The 27493-nt window shown below is 41.9% G+C and overlaps 1 protein-coding gene across 1 annotated transcript; it reads right to left on the bottom strand.

Moving 5' to 3' along the window:
* Positions 1-24336: 24336 nt before the first annotated feature.
* On the bottom strand, positions 24337-25125 carry LOC119197961 (zymogen granule membrane protein 16-like). The gene is made up of 4 exons (XM_062565501.1): positions 25001-25125; positions 24777-24876; positions 24528-24617; positions 24337-24417 (listed from the first exon to the last, which is right to left on the bottom strand). The coding sequence occupies exons 1-4, from the start codon at positions 25123-25125 to the stop codon at positions 24337-24339; spliced, it is 396 nt and encodes a 131-aa protein (XP_062421485.1).
* Positions 25126-27493: the final 2368 nt, after the last annotated feature.

Here is a 27493-nt window from a genome sequence, read left to right as displayed (position 1 = left end):
TTACTCCAGCCTGACACATCATCACAACAACAACAACCGAAAACGCCAAATCTAAAAACCATCCCTGCGTACTTTCGAGATGTTGCAGCTGAGGTTTCGGACTCACACCTGCAATTAGATCAGCGTCTCTGAGCCCTCAGAAAAGCGCTAATCGCTTTCTGCGTCGCTCCTTCTCCGTCCCGCCTTTCAACAGGTCCCCCCCCCTTTAGAGGCCCCACAAACCATCTCCAGCAGACACACAAGGAGCGGACAGGCCTCTGTGAAGTCCTGACTCATTCTGCTCCTCTCCTCTCCAAAAGCCTCGGGGGCCGACGCAATGGGACCCAAAACCCACACGCGCACAATGGGGCCTTGTTGGGGCCGCCTTAATGTTTCTAATGTTATGCAAATGAGGAGGGAAGAGGGCAGGAGAGGAGAGGAGAGGAGGGGAGGGGAGGGGAGAGGAGCAGAGCGGAGGAGGAGGAGGAGGAGGAGGCAGTGGGAGTGTTTGTGTGTCCGAGGAGGCTGCTAAGCTCCCATTACCAGGGGATTAGGCAAATGCTGCCGTTGTATCGATGCTCGTTCGACAGCGAACCGCCAACCCTAATCCCCTCCTCTCTTCTCCTTCCGACAACGCCTCCTTTACGCCTCCTCTCCTCCTCCGCCTCGCTATGTAGTCCGGCCCCCACAATTGTTTGTTAACAAAAAATTGTTCAATTTCTGATTTCAACTTTCTCAAAGTCCTGCGTGTATACACTCGATCTCACAAATACTTCCAGAATGACTTGGTTCTCCGCCAGCGTGAATTTGTCTGTTCATTGATTTCTCCGGCATGTGAAGTGTGTGTGTGTGTGTGTGTGTGTGTGTGTGTGTGTGTGTGTGTGTGTGTGTGTGTGTGTGTGTGTGTGTGAGAAGTGATCGATATCGAAAGCCAGAGAGTGCCTTTCTGGTTGGTCTTGTGATGTGTTCGCCTGGAGCCTCAGAGCTCACAGCGATGACCTCGCCGGCTTCTGAGCGCACCAACTCTCCAGCTCTCCGGGCCGAGGACGGCTGCTGGTCTCCGGATGCTGCTCGCCGCGCCTCGGTCACAGACGTGTCTTCATCTTCGTGCAGCGCATCAACATGCATCTGTGCGTAGTCTCCTTCAAACCATTGTCGCTGTGTGCAGTATCTCAAATTGTGGAGTTTTTTTAATAATCTTTTATCATGTTTTGGCTATGGGGTCTTTTATACGTCTTTTAAGAAATGTATTGGATTAAGACACATCCAAGACGATGCAGCACACAAAAGTGAAAAGGCAACAAATGAAGACCTAATGAATCTCTGCGTGTGTGCCACTAACTATTCAACACCTCGGCTCGGGCTGAAGAACGTCATCAAGACGTGAGGAAGTTACTCTGAGACGCCGTGTGAACTTGGAATACTCAATTATCACATTAGCACATCCAGGGAAAAGCCAAAAGGCTACACACACACACACACACACACACACACACACATGACTGTGCACGCATGTATGCACGCAAATACAGACACACACACACACACACACGCACGGCACCCCCTCATATAACTGGTACTGCAGGCCCCCTGCTGTGAAGCTCAAACACACCAGCTGAGGGTGGGGGCTGGTTGTTGTGGGCTAGCGGAGGAGGGGAGGGTTTCTGGGTCGGGAGGAAAGCACGGAGCTGGGGAGTGACATTGAGACCAAGGTTGGGCTCTGCTCGGCAGCCGCGCTGGTCCTCGCGCGACGCCTCAGCACAGCAAGGGAACGGGGGAAAAAAGCCCATCTGGGTTCGAGCTTTGCGTCACGGAGATGCAACATCTTCCAGCAACACACTGTGTTGGCCGATGGAAATACGAGCACGTGAGCATTCCTGGTAGATCACACGCGTGTAGGTTTGTAGCAGCAGTACATTTTCCAGAAGTGGAAGCTTGAGATTGTAAAAAGCACAGACACAGACGGCCGAGGCTGCAGTTCCCTCAAAGCAACAAATCAAAGCAGTGAATTTGGCGTGCAGGTAGGACGTCAGGGTGAAGGGCACGAGCAACAACGGCCGTCAGCTGACCTTGGTGAAACTCAACGACCTCCAATGATGACAATGAAAGACTTGCCACAAAAAAAAAAAAATACAATCTAGATAAATATTTTTTTTTTAAAACCACATAGACAAAAGCTATTTTGACATTGAAACGTTATGATGGATTTAACAGACCTAATCTCTGCAGATGCCCAGACTGAAAAAGCTGAATGACTGCAGGTCACCAGTCGGGCTGTGGGAATGCTCACAGCACAAACTGGTTTAAGAGACATATCAATGCGAAGGTGGACTGACGATGCAGAAGATCATCTTGTTAGTTAGTTAGTAGACAGTTTGAAAGCAATGCAGAGAATGTACTGCGTATGGGTTATGTGAATACAGGGCATTACAGTAATCAAGAAAAAAAGAGATAAACTGTGGAAACTTTGTAAATCTTCAAAGAAGAAAAAGGGTTTTGATTTTTTAAGATGTGCTGATGGAAAGAAGCATGACTTACAACCTCCTTTTCCTGATCATAGGAACGATTCTAAAAACCAATTATGTTTGTAGAAGGATGTTACTTTTTTATGATCTCCCACAGTACGTGCAAAGCGTCTGGCAAATTGTTTCTCTCTATTAGAAAATGAATGGGCACACTTTTAATGTACTGCACATCCTAATAATACGGGAAACATAAATCCATTAAAGTGGTGGTATGACGATGATTCGATGAAGTGCAAGTGTGGTTAAGTTAGTAGTAGTCGAGTAGGACTTAGTAAAAAAAAAATGGAATAATGCTAATTAGCCATTTCGTTAGGAGGTCTACACGATGTGTGTGTCCTGAAGTTAGCTTTCTGTAAAATGAGTCCGTGGCCTATTGAATGCAACTAAAATATCAGAACACGGCAGTAAGAATTGTCTCTATAGTGCTGAAAATTGTTGGGAGTTGTGGAAATGGTAATAAACATCAGAGGGAATGAAAACTGAAAATGACATTAGGAAACGTGAAGGGCTTACTTATTAAAAGTTATAGGGAGGTGATCATAATAATAATAAAAAAGATACAAGAATAACAAACTTGATTTTCCTTCTCCTCTTAGTTACATGAAGAAGAAAATAGAAAAAGTAATTAGCAAAAAGCTGAACATTTGTTTTGGCATCAACAGCATCGCTTCCAATACCTAGAGGTCATTTGTTTTTGATGAATCTCTGTCTGGAAAATGTTCTTATTAAGAAGCTGTTTGGTTTCCTGTTATTTTCCCAGAGGAAAGTCAGAATCCAGAAATACCTGAGACAACATTGCTATTTTTTTTGGTAGCTACTGCGGCTCACTTCCTTTGATATTGTGCTGAACTGAGACTGTGTCTTTCTAACAGAAGGCCCTGTTCTCTCAATTAGTCATTCACACAGTCACAACAGAGACACCAAGAAACACAACACTCTCAATTCCAAAAACACTGAAGAAAGGGGAACAACGCGGATCAACAACGTTTGCTACTCTGGATGGTTGGAAACACCTGTAAAATGCAGCATAGCACTAATCCAGCTATTAGAGACACAGTAATTATCATCATGTCTTTATAAGAATGAGTCTCTAGTGTCAAAACAGAGCAGAATCTTCTATACTTCCCCAGACAATGAGTTATTTGACAGCAAAAAAGGATCTTAATTGCCCATTTCAATTTTTTGCCCCCAGAACCATGTGCAAAACATTTAAAGTTGTGTTAAGGTTTTTGTAAATCCCCCGCAGATTTCAGATTACATTTAAATAGCAGAGGTTGAATTTAAAGCGTTCCGAGCTGTTTTGGTAAACTGATGGCGAATTAGTTCTCGGAGTCAGCTCGGCTCGCTGTCAGCTGATCTATTTTAAGTCTAGTGGTTGGCCTGTCAGAGAGAACCGTCAGTGACCGGAAAGAAAGCTGTGTGTGTGCGCGTGTGTGTGTGTGTGTGCGCGCGTGTGCTTTGCCATGTAAGTGACTTCAGCGTGTCGCAGCTGAGGTGTTGGTATGACACTTTGACTCCGCTGGTATGCTGATAAAAAAAAAAAAGAAAAAGAGGGAGAGGGGAAAGAGAACTGTGAGGTACAAACATACGTAACCCTAAAGAGCAGACAGACAGGCATGTTGAGATATGAGAAAGGAAACGGAGATGCACGGGCAATAGATTGAACTATCATGTAAAAGAGAAGAGATGTGAATAAAAAATTGAAAAAGAAAAGATGGTGAAAAGATGAGAGAACAAAATAAATTAAGACAAAACTATTAAAGAAAAGTATAGAAAGAGGATGTGGCGATATAAGGCAAAAATTGACTGCCACAGTGTTATATATTAAGTTCAGTTATATTTATTGTGTTTTCTGTACTAGATGTTAACTGTAAAGACTTAAAATGGTAGATCAGAACTATTTTATTGTCGTTGAGCTGTATTTTCTACCTTACAAAATATGGACAACATCTCTACTTTCACCTTCTTAAAGGTTTAAAGGTTTATCGTCACCTATAAAGTTTGCTGTTTAGCTTTTTATTGTGAACCATTTTGACTTTCCTTTTTTTTTTTTTTTTTAACTTATAAGTGTTATTGTTTTTCCTGTCCACTTGTTTAATTGGCTGATAAAACACAGCCGCAAAAATGGAGCAATGTAAGTGGATGGTTTCCAGGGATGAATGGTGTCTTTAAACTGTGATCTTCTCAATGCGTTTCCACCTTTGTTCATGCGTGTGTGTAATTGTGCATCATAGACACCAAAAAGGATTTCAGTTTCATGGTCCTGATATTAGGAATTTTGTCCATATCTGCATGCGCTCAAATGCACTTCAGGGTTAAACTAAGATAATGATCTACTTTGAATGATATAAACTGTAAATAATATTATAAATAAATTCAGTGAGGCATTAGGGCACAAGAAATAGGAAATTAAACATCGGTGGGAAATACTGAAGACCTTTGATAAAGGGCATGAATTGTTAACTCAACAAAGATTAATTGAGCCATAAGTATTTCCTTTGAATGACAAACAGTTTCTTACCCACACTGAGAGCATTTTGTCTCTTTGGCAAATGAAAATGAATGTCTGCATCTGTCCTATTTGCCCCCGAGCTGCAGCAGCTTGGATGGCACATCCCAGTTCAGGGTGTGATGTAATGTAATGTAAGGTGTGTTCTGATCTGGGATTTTATTTATGACTTTCACAACATGTAGGTCAGATCTCCTGTATCATAAAATATTATTGCCACCAAACAAATAGCTGCCTATGCTGCAGTGCTTTGAGAAGCTATGAGTTGAAGAGATAAGTAAAACGTTCGCATTCAAGTGCATTTCGCAAGGTAAGTGTTGTTTTTTCTTAGGCCACCATCTGTTAGACCATAAACCCATTTCCAAGAATAAAAATGGACCCAATACATTCATTTTCTATGTGTCCTTCTGTAACATTAAGTTGCCAATGGATCTGAAAAGTCAGTCTGGTGACAAATAGTTGGAGTTTGGAGGAGAGCCTGGTGCGTTGCCATTTAAAGCCTCTTATTAGCTTGTTTCCCTCTCATCCACCTCATTCTTTATTCAGTCCTCGTTCAGTGTGACCTGGCTCTTGTCCATCTTACATTCAGTCTCCTCACACAGCAGCTGATGCAATCAACTCTCTACAGATTCCTCCAGCCAACGGGGACCATCGCAGGGACACCTGAGTGTGTTTGAGTGCGTCAGGTGTGGTAGTGGCGGCCAAGCCAAACAGGTTTGATGGATTCTGACTGGATCCAGAGGGATGTAATGTGTGTGTGTGTGTGTGTGTGTGTGTGTGTGTGTGTGTGTGTGCGTTTGGTCAAGCGCATTTAAAGAGATAATCTTTAGTCTTGGCATGGCGCAGCCATGGGAAAAAGTGGAGTGGGGTCAGGTGTGCTGCATCCCGCCTAGCTAACCTCACCTGGCCGTGAATGTATGTGTGTGTTCGCATGTGTGTGTGTGTGTGCGTGCGTGGGTCAGCTGTGGCAGCTCGCCTCAGAATTTGGGGATTAGCTTGGATTTATGTGGAACGCTTACTGTGTACTGTGTATAATGACAAAATGGCAGGTCAGACCGTCCCAGTCAGTAGATGACCGTGAAAATGAGGCAATTGATAATAATCATATTCCGTCTCTCAGTCTCTTAGTGTGTGCGGATGCTTGAGGCTCACCAGAAGAATCCTGTTTCCACTGAGCACCGGCTACACGACACGCGGCGTGACGCCGTCTGCTTGGGAGTTATTTAACAGCACGGAGACACTCTGTGTACATTGTGTCCATGGGCATGTTTATATCCGACAGACCCATTCAGGAATCTCACACATATTGTCCTGTTTTCTTAACAAACTACTCTTAAACTGTAAAAAATATGTGTCACCATTCGCTTACACAATGTCAAAATCCTGCAGTAGTACTAAATATCACCATCATTTATCCCACTAATGTGTATTTGTCAGTGTGTGTGAATATCTATGTTTGTGAGTTGGCGTGTGTGTGTGTGTGTGTGTGTTCTATATCCTTGATAATCTGACTGTACTGTTGGTAGCACAGAAACTCAAGGGACAATCCACTCTGAAATGTTGTGCCAGATATGCAGGTATTTACTCACTGTAAAGTGTACAAATGTCCTGCTCCTGTGTGGTGGTAAAGGATAAGATGGATAAGTTTCTTTTTTTTTTTAAATGAAGAGATGTGAGGTTCTCATCTTAATGTAGATATTATGTCCTCATCTTGGCTAGCTTGAGTTCAATAACTAGCTTAGGTGAAAAACTGAAAACCGACGCAAAACTAAACTGTAATCATCATCATCATCATCATCACCATTTTTTTAACAAAACCCCAAAACAAAATTCCTAAGAACATAATGTATTTGTACTCTCACAAAAAGGGATAAAATCCATCTCAGTCTATGTTGCCTTCAGTCGAGTGAGCTTAGTCCATCTGAGATCTTTTAAGTTAAAATATCTAGTAGCCGCTGAACTCACCAGGAGGACAATGGGATGTTTGTGTTCCTCCTTCTGAAATCCTTTCCGATAAACACAGGTGCAAACAGAGAGCTAGCGTGCGTGTGTGTGTCTGTGTGTGTGAGAGAGAGAGAGAGTGCATGGGGTGCTGTGGGAGAGAGTGGCACAGGTGGCACGGAGCCCCGGCAGTGCCGAGGGCATCGGATCGGCATGTGGCGCACAGCCAACCACACACAACATATGCCAAGGGGGAGAGAGAGAGAGAGAGAGAGAGAGAGAGAGAGAGAAATTAGTGTTTTTCTAACTACCACATGGGTCCACAGGTCTCCTGTTTTGCACCATATGCTGCCAGCATGTCTGTCTACCTGTCTGTCTGCTAACGGGACAAAGTGCTGTCAATGGTCAAACGGTCAGTGCCCAGATGAGGGGCGTGTGATGCGACTGGGGAATCCTCTGCCTGATCCCTGAACATCCGACACACACGCACACACACACACACACACACACACACGCACACACACACAGACACACACACAGACAGACCTGCACTCGATCGTGCACACAAATGCCCACATGAGCTCAGTGCCAGCTTGTGTTATTATCATATTCATCAATTATGTAAACAGTGATGTGAACAGAGCAGTGACACACACAAGCACACACACACACACACACACACCCACATTCCCCAAAACACGTGCGTTTTAATGAACTGCCGTGGGGTTGGACACGACCCACGCATTGCTTCTACACACACAGCTATGCACACACACACACACACACAGGTATTTGACGGTGCGTAGCTGAGGGGAGAAAGTGTGTGTTTGTGTTTTGTGTGAAATTGTGAGATTTAAGTTCAACCTCAGGAAAACATGTTGGTGAGTGAATGTGAGTTCTTGTCCTTGTTCATTAAATGATTAAATGATTCTTGTTTCACTTTCTTCACATATTTAAAAAAAAAAAAAGATGAATAACTGCCCTTTCATATTTTCGTATCTGCCTGATAGTAAGTAAAATAAGTTAATTCCGGTTAAAAGTCGCTGTTTTGTTTTGAACTGGACGCCTGCAACCAGTGATTAGTGAAACTAAAATTGACAAAAGCTGGAAACCATTTGATTTCCCATAAATCTCCACCATGTTCATAATTACTTTCATGTGGTGGCGGTCGATACAATCTCCTATCTACATTTTTTTTAAGTTACATACATAAAAGTATCAAAAATGGGGAATCCTAACATGTAAATACAGTCTTGTGACCCTGGAATGAAGGCAGACGGCTGATAACACACGACATGATGTGACAAGCACGTCCCAACAAACCTAAAGTGTGCTCTATAACTGTAGCAGTTAACACTGATTTCCAGGCCCACAGTTTGAGAGGCTGTGCTGCAGGACGCAGATGTTTGTCCATCCATCCCCTGAATCCTTACGGGCTTCAGTGCATGGATGGACAACCAAATGAGTGGCAAAATCAAAACAGGGGCCAACTTAATAGCGGCAATTTCCACAGGCGGCAAGTCAAGGCCGTGGCACCCAGACAACACTTTGAGCCGAAGAAGACGGGCAATTTAGCCGACCATTACGACCAAAACCATTTTCCCTCCATACTTTGCTCCCTTACAACCCATTGTGTTACAGACATTGATTTTGTCTGAGTTGCCAATCCTTTTCTTGCTGAGGGCAATACTGTCTAGCTTTTTTCCCTTGAATACTTGTGATGATGTCAAAGTAAAACACAACAGCAACATCGCCACCTCCACCTTCCACTGAATACAAAATCAAATAAGAAACCCAAACCAAACAAAAACTGACAAATAGGACCTGATTGTGGGCCGTCTCCCAGAGCTGGATCAGGGCCATCTGATCGGCGGTGTCATCTGATGTCCATTTACAATCACAACCCTGAGCTTGTCAAAGCCAGAAAGCGATGGTCTGCAAACTGAAGCGGTGAAAAGTATCAGCGTGTGCACTGCACGTCTGATAAGTGGCACGCGGGAATAAACGGTTTCAGAACCCTCTCCTGTCTGCTGACTAATGGGTAGATAATTGAGTGCAGTCGGCCCTGCGGCTCCCAGATTAGTGCCAGACCGGGCCCCTGAAAAGACAAAAAGGCAGGAGTCGGGTCTTTCTTTCTCTCCATTTTATCTTCCAATTTCTGCCGTCCTCTCCACCGCACAGATACTCATCACATCAGATAAAAAAAATCCCATGCATAGACACTTACACACGAGTCCTTACACATACAGTACAGTTGCACAGATGCTACTGATACCGGTGCTGAAACAATGTGCAGCCCAATCAGACAATACACACTGCATAATTGGCCCGGAGGACATGCGGTGATAATGACATTGGCTGCACAGAGAACTGAACAGAAGAGCAGGACTCAAGGTTTTTTTGTTTTAGGAAATTGGTTTGACAAGCAAAAAAAGAAAAGAAGTCCCTCTTGTGGAATCAGCAAACTGTGTCCTCAGAGGTCCATGTGTCCCTGAGGACGACACTGTTGGAATGTTTTTCAAAGTTTTGATTGGAAGCTGTAGGAGAACAAGGAGAAGCTTTCTCCTCAGCCATTCTAACGGCATTTTGTCTAGTTTCTCTTACTGAGGACAATCCCAGCTGATTTAAATATTAAAACCAGGTTAAATGACCTTTTCAGATTTTCTATCTTTATCAAGTCAACCTTACTATTACATTCACTTTAATGGAGAAAAGATGAAATGACTACAGCCATGACAACTTTCCTTGAGTTGTATAATCCTGTCTGACAGTAAACTGCAGGGATTCTTTAGGGTTTAAATGGCCATTCACTGAAATGAGGATGAGCCTCCCCTCAGCACTCAAGGTGTGGAGATAAGCATCCTTCAACCGTTAAATAACTTATAATACTATAACACTACAATTGACAGAAATAATATAACCTTCTATCTGCATGGCCTCATTATCCAAGCCGATCCAACAGTAACAGCTTTCAATCCACAACAGGTATGTGAGAAGGTCCAAATGGAAAGTATGGAAGCCTAAAGTTTAAACCACAACCATTCACAGATATTGGGGGGTGAGCAATGCTCCATTTTACATTTGTGAAAACAGCTGCTGTGTTTTTCACATGCTCCCAATTCTTCGGCATTTGTCTCTTGTGGTCTATGTAAATGGAGAAAAGTAGAAGCAAACACACACACACACACACACACACACAAAGCCCTGATACTGCAGTGCCTGCAGCCACAGTGTAGTAGAGTGGAGGTGTGTGTGTGTGTGTGTGTGTTACCGGGACTAGTGCCAGTCTTGGCATGGCTGGATGCCTGTCTGCGAGCCTCCTGAGAGGGGACCAGGGGCACAACAAATTGGCACACTATACTCCTTAGTCCCACCTGCGTGCGTTTGTGTGTTTATGTGTGTGTGTGTGCACATGTGCATAGGGAAGGCTACTTTGTGTGTTTTTCTGGAGCCCTCTGGCTGAGACTAGCATCAGCTGTGGAGATGCCCTCTCTACTTCCTCCTGTTCCTCCTTCTCATCTCCCTATCAATGTCTCCCTGTGTTCCTGTCTTCAGCTCACATTCATCCCTCCATCCATCCTTTTGTTTTAAGGCCCTATCACACACATATTTTCCTCAAATTTAACCGAATACATTTTTCACGTCTTAGCCTGTAGGCCAGCAGCGTATACAATTAAAGGATAATGTTCTATATTTACCTCATTATCAGCACATCCAATGCAAAAAAAACACACCAAGACTCCTTTTGAAAAACAGGTCACAAATGTAAATTATTTCCTCAGAAAATGGGGAACTGCAGTTTTTAGTAAATGTTACTCTTGGGAGTGAATGATGTAAAATGTGTTGGGGACTATTTGCAGCTGTGAATGTTGAGCATGTGTGAGTGTTTCCAACAGCAGGACTCTCTGTGTGGGATTGACTGAAAATAAACCACTCTGATCATTGTAATGGAGGAACATGTCACCCAACGCACAAGTGCGGTTCAGTGATTTATTTTTGGACAACAATGGAGCTCTGTCATGGCCCAGAGGAATGAGATCAGGATTCACTACACTTATTGTTTGGAGAGAGTTTGTTACGATCGATTTGTTGTTGGTTTTTAGTTATTTTCTGACTACAAGAATTTGACCAACTGACACCGCATCTGTATTTGCCAATTATTTCTAGTTTTGAAACAAATACGAATAATAACAGCAGAAATTTCCATTTAGGCTTGACCAGCAGCTAGCAAACCACCTAATTCAGCCTAATTCTGTTGTTGCAGCCACCGAGGTACTGTCCGTACTGACACAGTGTGTCCTTTGTGTCTGGGTGGGGGTGCAATAGTGGGGGTGCAATTACTTCATATGCTGGTTGGAAGATTATCCTGGGGTAATATATCATGTATTAGTTGATTTTGTGTTGATAACCTGAATCACCAAAGTAACAGTGACTTAAGTTATCAACTAAACATCGCAGGGTAAATAGCACAATATTTCCTTCTGAGTTAAAGGCGTGTCAGACTAGAAGAGGAAGTTGCATAACATATATCAAATTTTACTAAATTTGACTATAATACGGTGCTCAAAACAATGTTACATTCCACCGCTTCCCCATTCACCCAAGACCTTAAAGTGAAGAAACGGCATCAAATAAAAAGCAGAGGCTTTACTCTTCATTGTTCCTCTCACCCACTCCACCCTTTCACTTCGCTGTCTCATGCTTGGCTTTGTCTTTCTCTTCTCATTTCTCCACAGCATTCCAATATACCCCCATGAAATAACCTTTATAGCAGGGCAGTCATTGTTCCTTGATTATCAAAAGGGTAAAGGGTGAAGATGCTTTCTTCTGTTCCCATGACACGGCAGGAACAAAAATGAAGGAGAAATGAAGTTGTAGACTGCGCCGTTTAAACAGCTCTTGATCTTCAATTTATTTGAAATGTGTCGGAAATGTAGAAAAACCCCGTAAGCAGCCATCATGGATTGCCGTTTCAGCTCACGGTACTTTTCACTACAACCCATTTTGACCATGATATTGTCCTTCTTTTGGGATGCTATTCACATTACAAACACAGGAGGTAACTCTCTTTGTCACATGCAAATTACATGGTGTCTATTTTCATCAGGTGTGCTGACTTCACTTCTCAACCAACAAGCAGTTGCAAGCAAGAGTTACGTCTTTTTCTTCTCGTATTTTTCTCGACGAGAAAGCATAACATGAAATCAATGGTTGCTGCTTGAATCGAATCGCTGTGCAGCGCCGGTGGATGTTTAAAAAAAAAAGTCAGAACGTGAATTGGATCATTAAGCGTTGATCATTTAATTGAGTGCTTGTGCGAGAAACATGTGGATCTACTGCATGTTCACGCGACGTCATGTTTTTATCCCTGCATGTGTCTTAATGAATACAGGAATATACTTCAACTCCATTTCTCGATTGGGTTAACTTGTCACTGTGAGCATTTGTATCCTCAAGCAGCAGTAGAGTAGAGGGTGATGGGCAACAGGGATTTCATCCTCGGGGCGGAAAGAGAACGCATGTGGAAGCAGAAGCAGGGGGTCACAAACACTCGTCTGTCTTTTAGCACCCGTGTCAGTAACTTTTACAATCAATTACCAAGCTTGTGCCAGCAAAACAGTAACATCCCAGTAGGAAAAAAAAGTGAAGAAAAGATGAGGTCAGTTTAGATCTCTTTCACCCATAATACTTTGCCCTGCAAAATGGTGAATATAGATTTAGTCCTGTCTGACTTGAAGAGTGAATGGTTTTTGTTTGGCTATCCCGTGGGGGTAAAGCCATTCTCGTCTGTTGTTTTTATTATTGTGGAGTCACAGGGGGGAAGCTTTTGCCGTGTTCACCTTTGCCAAAGTCAAAAGGAGCACCTCTAATTCAGAGGCAATAAAAATCAACACAAAGGACTTGTCAGCAAGCCAGTGTTTTCACTTCACATTACCATGATACTTGCAGGTTGCAAGAAGCGCATTTTTTTTGCTGCAATACAAACATTTGCATCATGACCTGAGTATCTAACAGTTGCCCTATAAGAAGTCCTCATTCAACTTCTTTTAAATTCTCACAAAATTAACAAGTGGTCGGGAAATGCAGGGAAGCCGGCATTGAGTCACATGGGAACACAAACAGTGGAAAAGCAGAATGAGGGAGAGACAGCCCTCACGTAGAAGACAGAAAGCTCAGCAGGCAGAGAGACAGAAAGACTCTCAGACAGACGGGCTGACAGATAATCTGTGGACTCAAAGGAGCAGAATGTCATTGATCTCCCAGAGGACAACACGCCACCGAGCCTCCTGCAACGCTGCAACCAGCCTCGTGCCCACACTCAAACTCACACGTAGGGGTCAGACATCATGGGTGTGGTGCTGAATGGAGTCTAATTCCTATTCAGTCAGATGGAAGATAGACAAGTCATTGTCGGAAAGCACTACCCAGCATGCCCCACAGATGACAGAAGCCAATCAAACAGGCAGTTTATCCGTAGTTCTTATGTATATATTATACAATAATAATGACATTGTGGTCTGAAAAACAAGCAATTGAAGCAGAAAGGTGGAGCTGATGGAGTAAGCAGGAGGGTTTTGTGGCAAATCATCTTTGCTTCACTGGTAATATTTGTGTCATCCTCAGGGTTCGAAATGACTTAGAACTCTTGGAGGGTCCCCTAAAATGTAACTATAAAAAATACTGAAGACTACCTTGCTACACTATATACTGCAGGTAAAATTATTTCGGCATATTTTGAATGTGAGATAATGGTCTTGGGATGTTTTTCATGGTTTGGGCTAGTCCCAGTAGTGTAGTGGTGTCTGGAGAAGTGGATTGGCTATAATCAAACAGGTGACTGGTGATTCTGGAGCAACAAAGTTACAGCACCTTATATAAATCCCTGACATGACAAAGTGGATAACAGGTCATTCTTTCCTTGAGCAAGGAAGTTAAGTAAGTTACCTAAATCCACCAGGTGTACTCATTATGGCAGCACCATGCACCTTCAAAGGGTTTGATCAAATACAAATGGCATTTCTCATCCCTTATGTTAATGGAATTTGTAAAACAACTAGCCGCTGGATTGAATAATAATGATGTCTATAAAGACTGTACCTACATTAGATGGTTTACTTTGTTTTAAAGTAGTCAATCTATAGCCTGAACTAAAATCTTTGGGGACACGTTTAAAAAAAGTAAGATATTCTAACTTGACCGAAAGCCATTAATATGACAAAAATCCAATAGTAACCACATTATTCAAAATCAACATGTTAAGTGACCAGGCACATATTTTATTTATTTGTTAACAACTTCATCAGTTTAGTGTTAACTGGGGTTGGAGAGAAGACCTACAGGGCACCCCTGCTTCTTTTTTTTAATTAGTAAAAAAAAAGGAAACGATAGTCAGCTCAACATTAAATGAATTATTAATAATGTAATAATAACAATAACTTATAACAAAAACTTATTTCACCAGTAAATTACTGTTAAACGACAAAAACAATGGGAAAAGGGTATTTTACAACAACTTCGAATGCAGCACAAAGCTGGCGAGGCGAATTTCACGTGAACGCAACATCTGTTTGTTTTACAGACAACGGCAGCTACAGACTGTTCAGTGAACGTTACCCGCTGTCCAGTGTAGTGTTTACTAGCGTCCCGTGCGGCGCTGTTTCACTTCTCTCTAACGTCCGCATCAGGGAGAAGCGGGAGGCCTTTAAGTGGCCCGAAATCAGAGTTGCTATTCGGTCCGGTAGATAACGGCCGTTAAGACACCTGTACCGTATTAGCACCGCCCCCCCCCCCCAAAAAAAACCTTCGGATCTACACGATTCACGTGGATGACATTTTCCCATTCAAAACTCACAGACTTGAATTAAGTCCTCGCTATCTTTCGTAATCACTGACTGGACAATTAGGTTGGTTTGTAAGCTTTGAATAACTAGTCTAGCTAACGGCTGTTAGCTGGCAGTTTGGCTTCATACACATACAGCAAGAAACGTTGACAAACGCACACTTCTAATCATTACGTCACACTGGGTATCTAAGTTAGTTAATGCAACTTTTGATATAAGAACACCAACTCCAAATATTTTACTATAATAAGAAATTATTATTGAGATATAAACATATTCGAAGCACTTACTTTTCATGAGGGATTTGACGCTTTGTGAGGCTTCGTTTTTGGCCGCGTTCAACAGTAACCTACGTGTCTGCGTCACAGACCACTACAACAATCTGTGATGCTATTGGCTGTCCTGATTGCTGCCCAATCGCGCTAGGCAATAAATAAATTATTGTTATAAATATAAAACGTCACTAAAGACCTTTTCACAATCATTTTTAATGTTAAAAATATTTGTCGGCGACCCCCCCAAAATCTAAAAATAAATTCTTATAGGGGGTCCCTAATGACTTATAGGGGGTCCGGGACCCCCCCCCCAGACCTCCCTCATTTCGAACCCTGGTCATCCTCCATATTTTTCACAGAGACCCACTGATCAAGGTGGTCATAAGTCAGCAGCCGCTGAGTCTAGAGAGTCAAGCAAATTCAGGAGTGTCACAATAAAAACGTATGAAAGTATGAAAATACGTGGCATATGATTTGTTACCTTAGCCAACATGAGTTATGGTATTAATTGTTTTTTTTTAAACTGCAAAACATATTTAATGTGATACATGTACACGTACTGCTCCTTTTTGGCAATAATTGCAAAATTCAAATTTGACTTAACTAATTAACTGCACCAAAACCATTGTGACTGGTTAAGTTTTTTGATTAAAAGATTTGCTTTAAAAATAACCTACAGACCTTGTGCCACCAAAGAAAAGTGGGATCCATTTAGACTGTTAAATATTTTTTATGTATGTTGAAGGTTCAGGACAAATGTTTTACGATGAATAATACATGGGATGAAATCGAATGGGCTTATGGGAATAAAACCTCCAGAGTGACGTCTGCTATGTCAACATATCTACTTGGTGTCAGACACCTTTTAAAAAAATGAACTATATACATCTCAAGTTGGAAAAAAGAGAATTTAAAGAACTCCGTACCGCACATTTTCCAAAGAAACCAAAAAATACTAAAACAACAACGTCTTTCCAGAGAGACCAAGTGAATTCTCTCTTGACAAGCATGTTTCCATGTATTATCGATGGTTTAGATTCGTCCCCATGGTGAAAAAAACACTTTCTACAGATAAGAGACAATGTTTGCTGCCGTGTACTTAAAAGAAATCTTAAAATCGGAGCCATGTTTGTTGGAATTGCAGACAATATGAATAATTAACAGCCAATTAAATGGAGACCTGGGAATGTAACTGATCTCCTTCAGTGTGAGGCAGAGACGGACAGAGATCGATCCACGTGGGCTTCAGAGCACGTAAATATTTAAGGGCTGACTGGTCAATGCGGTGAGAGACGGGGGGAGGGGAGGGGGGTATGATGGCGGGTGAATAGAAAGGTAGACCAACACATGGCGAAGAACTGATTGGGAGGAAAACAAGAAAGAACACACTCACACGAATGCACATTGTGATAATGGTGACATTTGCTGGGTACCAGTGGTTGTGTGCGGCGGGTTGATGGCCCACAGCGATGGCCTTTAGATGAGTGACAGGCCAAAATTACCATTAAGAGCCAGCAGTATTAACCCTAGATTATACATGTAGCACTCTCTGTCTCCCTCTCTGTCTCCTCTCTCTCTCTCTCTCTCTCTCTCTCTCTCTCTCTCTCTCTCTCTGTCTCTCTCTCTCTCACACACACAGGTGGTTAATTGCCATCTCTCACTGCTCTACGTGACTTCAAGAGCTTATAACCTCTGCGTTGGAACGATTTGATCGCTCTCTCTCTCTCTCTCTCTCTCTCTCTCTCTGCTCACCTATCTATCCCTCTCTCATCTGCCTCTGCCGCCGGGCTCTCTCCACCTCCTCTGCTATCAGTTCTCCCATCTCCTCTCTACGCTTATCTATTTCCCTTTAGCTTTCTTTCTTTACTTGTTAGTAAAACACAGAGTGCACATCAGATCCTGGGACACTCACAAAAATCAAGCCATATGCTTGTGCCTACTGCTGACAGCATTTTTCTTTTGCATGCATGCTCATTGCAGTTTTTACTTCACAAAATGTCTGACCAAGATTAGAGTAATTTATGCCCACAGGCTCTGACCATAACAAAATGTGACTGCAAGCAAAAAGAGTTCATATGCCTCCATGCGTCCCTGAATGGCTACCAAATGGCTGCAAGGGATTTAAAAACATTATTTATCTCTTCTATCCAGATTGTAGTTCAGAATTGCTCTACCTGTCCCTGCAGATGATCCTCAATTAAATCAGCTGAGGACTTAGCCTATTCAAATGTTTATCTGCACGTTATATTATTCCTGTATCTTTGTTTTTAAGTAGACATTTTATTTTGACTAAAACGTTTTTTCTACTAATTTGTATTTACTTTTTTTGTTCAATTAATTTGCTAAACAATACTGAACTTGGCACAAGGGAACAAGAAGGCAGCAGGACAAACAGGCAAATATACACTGGCTGGAGTATCTACTGGTCTGTCAAGTCAAGATGTTACAGGGAGTCACAACGTGGCCTTGGTTCATGTGTGTGTATGTGTGAGAGAAAGCTACTTCTTGCAAGTCCGACTGTGTGCTTGTATGCGATGTGTGTGTGTGTGTGTGTTATCAGGGTAGTGCAGACCCTGCTGTCCAGCGGTGTGTGAGATGAGACAGAACCAACGATTTAGTACCATGAAACACTAAGCAGACTGTTAAACGAACACACACGCACAGAAACAGACACATATGAACACACTTTCCAGCCATAGACGTGCACTTTCGCTCTTATCTGTTATACTACACACAGCACACACACACACACACACACACATACAAACTCATTTATAGCAGCAGTGTTATCAGAGGTCACCATTGGTCCATATCTTGGCCAGGGGCAAGCACTTGGGCCTCTATGATGTCAGGCATATCTGCAGATGGAAAACTAACCAGCCAGCGCCTCACCATCCGGCGCCACGCAGGACACACAAGGCACACAAGGCACACTGCGCATACTGAGTTGGGACCTCCTGGTGGCTCAAATGAACAAACTTCATTTTCAACAGACTGGAGCATGGTCAAGTGCAGACAGCAGAGTGTCCAGTCCAAGAATAAGTATAACAACGTAAACATTATGATTCTTCCAAAGCCATGTGTTGATCACTTTACTCCCGATTCCACCAATTTCTGTTTCACAAAATATTACGTTGCTGTCATTTCTTCTTAATCCTAGATTATTTTGTATAAAAAAGATAATTATTGCCTTTGCACAAATTATTCAAACAGAGCGAGTTCTGCAGATTCCTGTGAGTGTTTTTTTCAGAAGTAATTTGAACTGCATGTAGGTGGAAAATAGTTAGATAGAAAACGGACAGAGGAAGATCATTTCTGAAATACTTTTACACAAAATAATGAAAAAGATAAGACAAGATAATTAATTAAAATTGAGTTTAATTATGATTAACTTGGCCACAGAGCTGTTTTACCACCTACCATCGTTACTTGGATAACAATAATCTACATGCATCAAGGCAGGGTAGGGTCCACATTGAGTTTAAACTTCTACCTCGAAGTAGGACATGAGTGGGTTTTCACAAAGCTAACAAACGTCCATCGGGATTAAATTATGTTCCCCCCATATATCCACCACAGAGGGAGAAGCATCCACTTATTGCTATCCAGATAAGGGTCAGCCAGCTTCAGAAACCTTGGCTGATAGAGAAAAATAAACAAATTGTTGTACATTACATCTGGGTTGGAGGCTATTTGGCTGACTTGTTGTGTTGGCACTATGAGCGCTATCAGCAATGCTCCTGTTACAGTCCCAACAGAAACGGACTGAATTAGCCCATACAACAGGCTGAGCGAGGGAATAAATCCATTATGATAAACCACTATGGCCTAAAGTGGGGTTCCATTTTACTCTGAGGCTTCAGGGCATTGTAGCTGTCACAATTTGAGACCGAAAACAAAACTGATTGTAAATTCAAATAATTTCACTTCTCACATCAACCACACCAATGTCCCAAATGAAAATGATGAAACATGTAATAATCACTCATGCTTTCTCACTATCAGTTTAGTTTGTTCTATGACAAACTCCTGGCAACCCAAGGGCTTTGTTTATTATGGGTCAGGGGGCCAAAAATACACGCTAAAGACTCCTACCCAGATTAAGTCTGAATATTATTGAAACTAATTTCCCAATCTCAAGGCACTTCTAGACATATTTACAGCAGATCTTTATTATGTGTTGTCAGAGTCACTCCACCAAGCACTGTCTCACCCGTGTACTGCGCTCCGGATCCTAATTTTATATCATCGGAAACCCGTTACTGATCAAGGGAATTTATTACCTATCGGTCTTTATTATTGCTGTACTACAGTACATTAACCAGCTCTACAGACTTTCTTACACACACCCTTTGAATACAAAATTAACAACATTACCTAAACTCAAAAATAGATAAGGCAAGAGTGGTTCAATTATTAAAAATAAAATATCAGTTTAAATCTATTTAGGTCTCCAGAGTAAATCCTTGACTGCCGATATTTGTTTTGTTCCTTTTCGTTCTGTTTTTATTGTCTAACTACCCAAGGCCACGCCGTCACACGTATCCAGCAGGGGGGGAGCAGCCCAGGAGAAGCAACACTCTGCTCTCCCAGACGCATATTCACCAAACATTTTCTAATTTGGCAACCCGGAATTCAGCAGCCCCCCTCTCTCTCTTTTTCCATCTCTATCACTCTCTTCATTATCACTGTCCACTCCACAAGAGAGTAAAGGGAGAGGTCCAGGGGGGGGGGGGGGGGGGGGTGGTGGGTGGTGGGTTAAGAGGGAGGGAAGTGGAAATACGGAAAAGGTGATAGAGAGAGAGAGAGACGGAGAGAGAGAGAGAGACAGCGTTGCAGAGGGAGAGAGAGCAAAACAGACAGAGAGAGAGACAGACAGACAGAGACAGACAGAGAGAGAGAGAGAGACATAGAGAGACATAGAGAGACAGAGAGAGAGAGAGAGAGAGAGTGGTTCAGAGAGCTGCAGCTATCTGCTGAAATATTCATGTTGGTGCCAGCAGCTTTTCCATTCCCCGCTCAGCAGGGGGCTGCTGTTTGATACATCCATCGCGCTCTCTCTCTCTCTCTCTCTCTCTTTGCTCGCCCCCTCTCTGCCCCCCCCCCCCTCCCTCTCTCCCTTCCTCTGTCTCTCTTAACTAGTAAGGTTAGTAGAGAGTAAATGCTCATCCGAGGATGGAGGGCCAAACTCCCGACCAACTCGCAGTGATGCCCCTCGGACGTAGAAAATGAGGTTTTCTTCTGTTTCATAACAACAACAACAACATGGCAAATGTGCAAACTTGTTTCCCTATAATGATAATTCAAGGAACATAGCCAGTAATTGGACCACGTCAATGACCAGCAACTAAAACGTTTGTATTGTTTGGGCTATTATTTAAACATTTCTGTGAGTGTGCTACAGCAATTCCTTGGATTTAACAGAAAGACATCTGAAACCTTTATCCATAAAATCATTTTCATTAGATTATATACAAAAGAAAAGCATAAATCCTGCCATCTCAGATTTAATTTAAAAAAACATAAGGTGCATCCTCAAGGTAGGACTATTTCGATTGAAAAGGAGACGTATCATCATATCATCAATGTTGAATAAAGATTTCAGCCATTTCAAACAATATCAGCTCACTCTTCACACTCTTAGTAGTCATTAAGTCAGAGTCGACAAAGTGAAAGCAGCCACAGCTTAACAACTTATCAACAATTTCCTAATTAGGGGCATTCATTTATTATTTTGCACTGAGCTCCACCTTCCAATCGCTGTCAGCGAGTTTACCATCAACCACACGGTTATTTATTGAAAATGAACTATCAAAGCTTCCTTTACTTTAGCCATCCACATATGGGGATCAACACTCAAGATAAACAGAAAAAATAAATAAAATAGGCCCTTCTTTCCAGCATTGGAAGTGGAGTCTTTTGAGATAAAGCAAGATTACGTGAATAGGGTTTAAGCTGGAGAGAAAAGTAGGCAGATATGAGAAGTTGGGTTGGAGAGCAAGAATTAAAGTGAGATGAAGAAATGTCCATCAGGACTACATCGTTTCACTCTCACTTCGAGTTTGCGTGGAGAGTTTAGGCATCACATGCTGCACACGGTTCCACAGGCCTTTCCACACAGCACAGGCAACAATCCAAGGGAAACACTGAGGAGGTGAAAAAACAGCTGCTGGAGTCTCACAGGGCGAGGTTGTGCCTTTTGGTGAGTCACCGCATCCTTTTATTTAGAACTTATGTCGGGGCTGGTGGTTAAACAGGGAGGGGCTGCCTGCAGGGTTACGCTGTGTGCATGTCACATGTGCATATGCATGTGTGTGTGTGTGAGTGAGTGTGTGGTTGCATTTAACCAGCACATGTGTTGGGGGATGTGGCAGATGTTGCAGAGGCAAAAATTAGTGTGCGTGTGTCTTTAAGTGTGCATTAAAAATATCTTCTCTACAGCAGGAAAGCCACAGCGGCCAATTACAGTGCAGCATCTGGGCTTGCACACATTTATTAGTGTGTTTGTGTGTGTGTGTAGAGGGGATGGCGAGGTTCAGGCGGAGTTCAGGTTATTTACCATTTTTGCATGTAGAGTTTCAGTAAATGCTGCATTGTGTGTGTGTGTGTGTTTGTGTGTGTGTGTGAGTGTGACAGCGGCAAGGCTTTGTGTCACAGTGGCAGAATCTTAACACTTATCAGGAAGAAGACGAGAGAACAATAAAGAGAGAATTAGAAGGATGGAAAAAAAAGTAAATCCAATGCAGCAATGAAGAAACCAGGGGAAGGGGACATTGTCATTTCCGGCACACTTGTCTTTTTCTTTTTTTTAAATCTTAATCTTTATTGTTTTAATTAGCTAAATGGTAAAAAAGTATATAGCATACAAGGCCAATTGGATGAGCACGTGTGTGTGCAAACCTACAAAGAACATTTTACAGAAGCAGGGAAGTGGACCCCTAATCACGCATGCGCTTTGGAGCCTTTTGGTATTTCAGGGTCATAACAGAATCTCACACACCAATATCAAACTTTGGGCCTCCATAGTTTGGGCTATGAGAACTAATGGGGACCAACAGTGGAATAGTCATGACATGCTTTCCAGTGGGAGGGCAAAGAGGAAAAGGAGAATGAAGAGTTAACGCGGAGGAAGGTGGAGACGTTTTCAATGAGCAAGAAAGCTCTCCGATAACTTTAGAGCGACCCCATTTGACCTCGTCGTCAATCAAGGTTTTCCCATGTGAGCAAGTGAGCAGAGAGTTCTAATTTGAGCACATCGACAGTGACGTCTATTATTCATGTGTTCAAACGATATAATGTGTTAGCAGCGCTTTTTGCAAAGCAAACCCGGGATAAGAAGCCTCCCCGTGTGTGTTAAAAAACATGAGAATGTAGGATTTAAAATGCACTTTTTCTGGCGTGAGATGATTGGTCTCCCCTTTCTTCATGTCACTCAAAACACCAAAACGCCATGTTACAATTTAGGCCCACTGAATATTGGAGATACAAATGATTAATATAACAATGAAAAGAAGTTACATAAACCTACAAACAAACAAGTGGATATTCTCTCAAATATGTTTTCAGTGACTTTATCAAGGGATCACTTTTCAAATCAATTCTCCCCCCCCCCCCCACCCACCCAGACGTTTTACACTGTCTGACCAATGGAAGTTCTAAACTTTTTGAAGATAGTCACTTTCAATCTGTTACAAATTAATTTTGTGCTCTGACATTAGTAAATGAGATTGAGATTGTGTTTCCGTTTTTTAATTAATAGAATGAAAGTGAAATAACCTCAATCCTGCTGTGACAATTAGTTTTCATAGAAAATCTATTGGTCTCAAAGAAAAGAGTAATGTTTCTGGGTGCAAGCTGACAATTCCATATACAGAAATGGATGTTTCTTTTTTTTGTGTTTTAATTGGTAACATGCAGCAACTGGCCAGCACGAGGAAGATGAAAAACACTGGCCTGTTGATTGAGTGCATGGAGGGAGAGAGAGAGAGCAATGCAGGGTATAGATTGCTGCAGTGGAGATATTGCTGTACAGAGCAGAATGTGCTCAGCAGGGCAGAATCAGTCTAGTAGCATGAGACAAAGCATCTAAAATACCCTGTCAGATAATGCATGGCCTATTGACTGCAGCATCTCAATGTGAAGGGCATTGCTCTTTGGTTTGCATTTGTTTGCTCATCAAAAAATCTAGGTGTCTTTTTAGACATTTTACTTTTTGTACCAGGACCGAATTTACAGCTGTTCGCTTTGAGTTGTTTGCAACTTCTATCCCATCACGGTTACAGCCACAAACAGCTATTAACTCTTTTCGTGCGATTAACGTATACTCATTTTTTCTTCTGATCAAGTGATCAACAATCATCGGTAACCACATTTCTATTAATGTTCATGCATTGGTCACAGCACAATGAAAAATGCATCCATGCTTGTGGCAGGCCTAATGCTCGCTTCAGCAGGGAACAAGCTCACAGTTACTCAGATGAATCGACCGAGTTATCGTGATCTCAACGTCTCGCTCTCCTCATCAGTAATACAAATGAAGAATACAACCACACTTGACATGCACATAGTGGTGACAGTTAATGCGCCCAGCACGTCTTCGGCTTTCTTTAGTCCTTCTTTAGTCCTTCTGTTTTCATGTTTACACATGTGTATCTACCACCACCCAGTGGTCAAAGCTGCACACTGCCGTGCCATGGAGGCGTGGTTTTAATTAGGCAACAATTCTTTCTGACCACTCGGTGGTCAGAAATGAGTTAATGCAGATAAATGGTCTAAGCGTGACTGCTTGAGTCGCCCTTCACTCCACTCCCATCAGGCTGCTGAATGGGGAAAGTTGGTCTTCGTTGGTCAACTTGTTGTGCGCAATGGCGCATTGTTGTTCCAAATAGGATTTATTAAATCACTATGTAATAAAAACATTTAAAGCAAGAAAAATGTGTTGAATCAGTAATTTTTAAACTAAGTTGAATAAGAAAGCCTCAGAGAATACAGAAACACACACACACACACACACACACACACACACACACACACACACACACACACACACACACAGTGGTGTGGTACATTCCAAAAACATCTCCATCCAAATCAAGGCACCCTATAATATCATCACATGATATTGTGATGATATTATGAGGTGATCAAACCAAAACACGTATCACCTGCATTAACATGTCACCTGTGTGTTCTCTACATATCCTGTCATCAACTAATCGTTAAAATAGAAAATACATCAAGTATTATCCAAACATAATACTACCAGGTCATCTAAACATAAGAGGATTGATCTCACTCAGCAGTTTGAGCTCTGCGTCCGGGTGGGAAGCGTAGAAGTTAAAGGAGGCCTGTAACGGAGCAACAAAAGGAAAAAATGAACACAAATGAAAACACATGAACATGAGAATTGGTAATGATAATAGTAAAAAAAAAACACAAAGGATTTTAAGGTAATTACATAGAGTGGCTGGCCAGCGAATAAAGAGCGCCCTCTGGAGGTCACAAACTTTATCTGATAGATGTAGTTGCTGTGGTATTTACCAGAGACCTGAAACATGAGAACACAGTTGGTATGTGTGGTTACACCTCAATGAGTATATATATATATATATATATATATATATATATATATTTAAATATCAATAAATATTGCAATACGATGTCCCATAAAAATAATTAAATTTCTCAACATAACAAAGTCTCTGACCTGAACAATCGTCTCTCTGTCAAAGAGCTCCAGCTCTTGAGGGAGGCCAAATTCGCGACCAGCTCGTTGAGTCCAGATGGCCCCGTAGCGCAGCTGGATGCTGCAAGGCCACAGACGAGAGAGAGGGAACACTGAACATACATAAGAGGATAGAACATATATGCACAGTCATGATGTAGAGCCGTTTCCTGGCCTCCTTAACAACAGTGTTGGAGTGGAGAGACCGGGTCAGGTCATCGCTGATATTGACCCCTAGGAACTTGAGGTTGTTGACTCCCTCAACTGCAGACCCGTTGATGAGAATGGGAGCGTGGTATTCTCGCCGCTTCTTCCTGTAGTCCACAATCATCTCCTTAGTCTTGCTGACGTTGAGATGGAGATTGTTCTCTTGACACCACAGAGACAGTGATCGTATCCCGACTCATTGTTATCGGAGATCAGGCCTATAACGGTGGTGTCATCAGCAAACTTAATGATGGTGTTGAAGGTGTTTTGGTTTAAGTAGTAATACTAATTATTATTATTTAGTCACGTATTTGTTATAATTGTAATAATACATTTATTTTCGTCCATTCTCAAGTGCCTTTTTTGTAATAATCCCAGATCAAAGTGAGTGACAGCGGGCTGTTTGATGAGTGATCATAGAGAGTGGCACTAAAGTCCATTGAGTAATTATTGTGACTTCATCCTGATGTGGTCTCATGATGTCCCTGTCAGGATCTTAACTGACGTCAGCTGGCAGAGAGACAGCGAGTCCAAACCCGAGTCTGTGGCGGTTGTCACATTTTCTGAAAACATCAGTTGTTTGTGCGACAGATCAGCTGCCGTAAATCAGTTTCACAATTTTAGTTGAGACACCTGAGTCCCTTGACTTTTTTGTTTCCCATTCATTTTATTCAACTTTGATTTTTCCGTCACATTTTCAACACAGGTTGAGGAAAAGTGGTTGGGAATAAAAGTTAAGCGGCCATTTCTTTAGATTCTTAAAATCCAGCCCAAGTGTCGTTGTTGTCACTCACAACTCACTTTGGCGTGTAATGCCTCTTCTCTCCAGCAGATGCCTTCATTGAGCTTTTGAAGAACATTTCACTTGCACGTACAGCTCTTCAGTTGATTCAAAGTAGATTAAACCCGAGCAAACATTTTTGACGTGTGTGTGCGTGTGTGTGTGTGTGTGTGTGTGTGTGTGTGTATGTGTGTCAAACTTCTCTACACCCACAACGGATGTCACACAACTGGCTGATGATAATCTCTGTGAATCACACAAACACCAGAATTTGACTTTAAGAGAATGAAATGACTGAATCAGTCTTATTTACTCACTTATACAAAGTAAAATGTTCATTTAAAATAATAAAATAAATAAATACAACCAAAAATCCAAAATCGTTTTATTCTCAGTTGTGTTTGGTAGAATATTCACAAAACGTTTTCAGTCTACCAATGCTGAATTCTACTAGTAGAAACATTTCTACTGCTCAGTTTAGGACTCAACTATTCACTTAACTTCTCATCTGAACAGAAAGTACAGGAAAGAACACGTATTGAAGAATGAAGTAAGATTGGCGCTCTTTCGCCGTTCAAAACCTGCTTCTTCTCTTTGCTTCTGCCTTTCCGGTGTAACTGAGTTACCTTCCATATGCTGGTGAGATTTATACAATCATACACACTAGTGTGAAGCTCGCGGCCATACCGAAATTACTTGTATGAATACATGTGGAACGTTTGCACATCCTCAGCTAAAAAACATTTATAGAAATATGTGTGAAACACTTTTATCTAAACTTGTTATATGTTTGTAACCATATATGCAAGATATTTAATTATGAATGAATAAGTGTTCAACAAAATATATTAAACATTTTCAGTGTTTCAGATTGATAACCCATTTTTGGGAGGATGCATTGATCAGCAATTGTGTGGGAATACTGACAAGCTGCAAACTACATGTGTCATAAGCCTTGACAAGTCTCTTGAACCGCCGCGGTACCGGGAGCAGTTTGCCACATTGCGCCACAGTAAAGACATATTAAACAAGTATCAACAGATCCTGCACACCCACCTAACAGCAAGAAACAACCAAACCCAATAAACCCGCAGTCAAAGATGAGAAAAAATCTACTTTGCTTTGAATCTTTGCTTTGCTGTTTTGTAATTGGACCATGTTCAATAACGGCAAATCCAATATCTGTGGATCATTTCGAAGATCGTTATTAATTTGCATGGTATGGAGAAGCATTTATTATCTGCATACCATCAGCATTGAGCAACCATATCCTCAGACTAATATTCCATTCTAAAGGCATTGGCCTTTAATACCATAATGCGCTGCCCCAATATATCAATGTTGTACTGCAAGATTATTTTTCACGGTATTTAGAAGGAATGCCAACCTATTACTATAGTAGCATTTAAAGAAAACACATTATTTGCTGTTACCTCAGAACGTTTCAAATGGTACCCAAATGTAGCCGCATGGCCAGATCAACTGAGCACTACGGCCTGCATACCTGCAACATCGTCTTAAAGTTACGCATTGTGTGTGGGCCAACAACAGATCAGAACGATTACAACAGTGACACCTCTAATGGGAGACTCGTGGGAATGTCATCTCTTTTGCCATTTCAGAATTGGAAACAGAATTTACGATTAAATCTATGAACGGAAAAAACAGCGGGTGTATTGAGCACCTACGCACACCTCCTACTTCTTTTCAT

This window comes from Pungitius pungitius, chromosome 11, assembly GCF_949316345.1.
Source record: "Pungitius pungitius chromosome 11, fPunPun2.1, whole genome shotgun sequence".
In the NCBI taxonomy this organism is placed as follows: Eukaryota; Metazoa; Chordata; class Actinopteri; order Perciformes; family Gasterosteidae; genus Pungitius; species Pungitius pungitius.
Note: the sequence above shows the minus strand (reverse complement) of the source record. Positions and strands in the feature narration are given on the sequence as shown.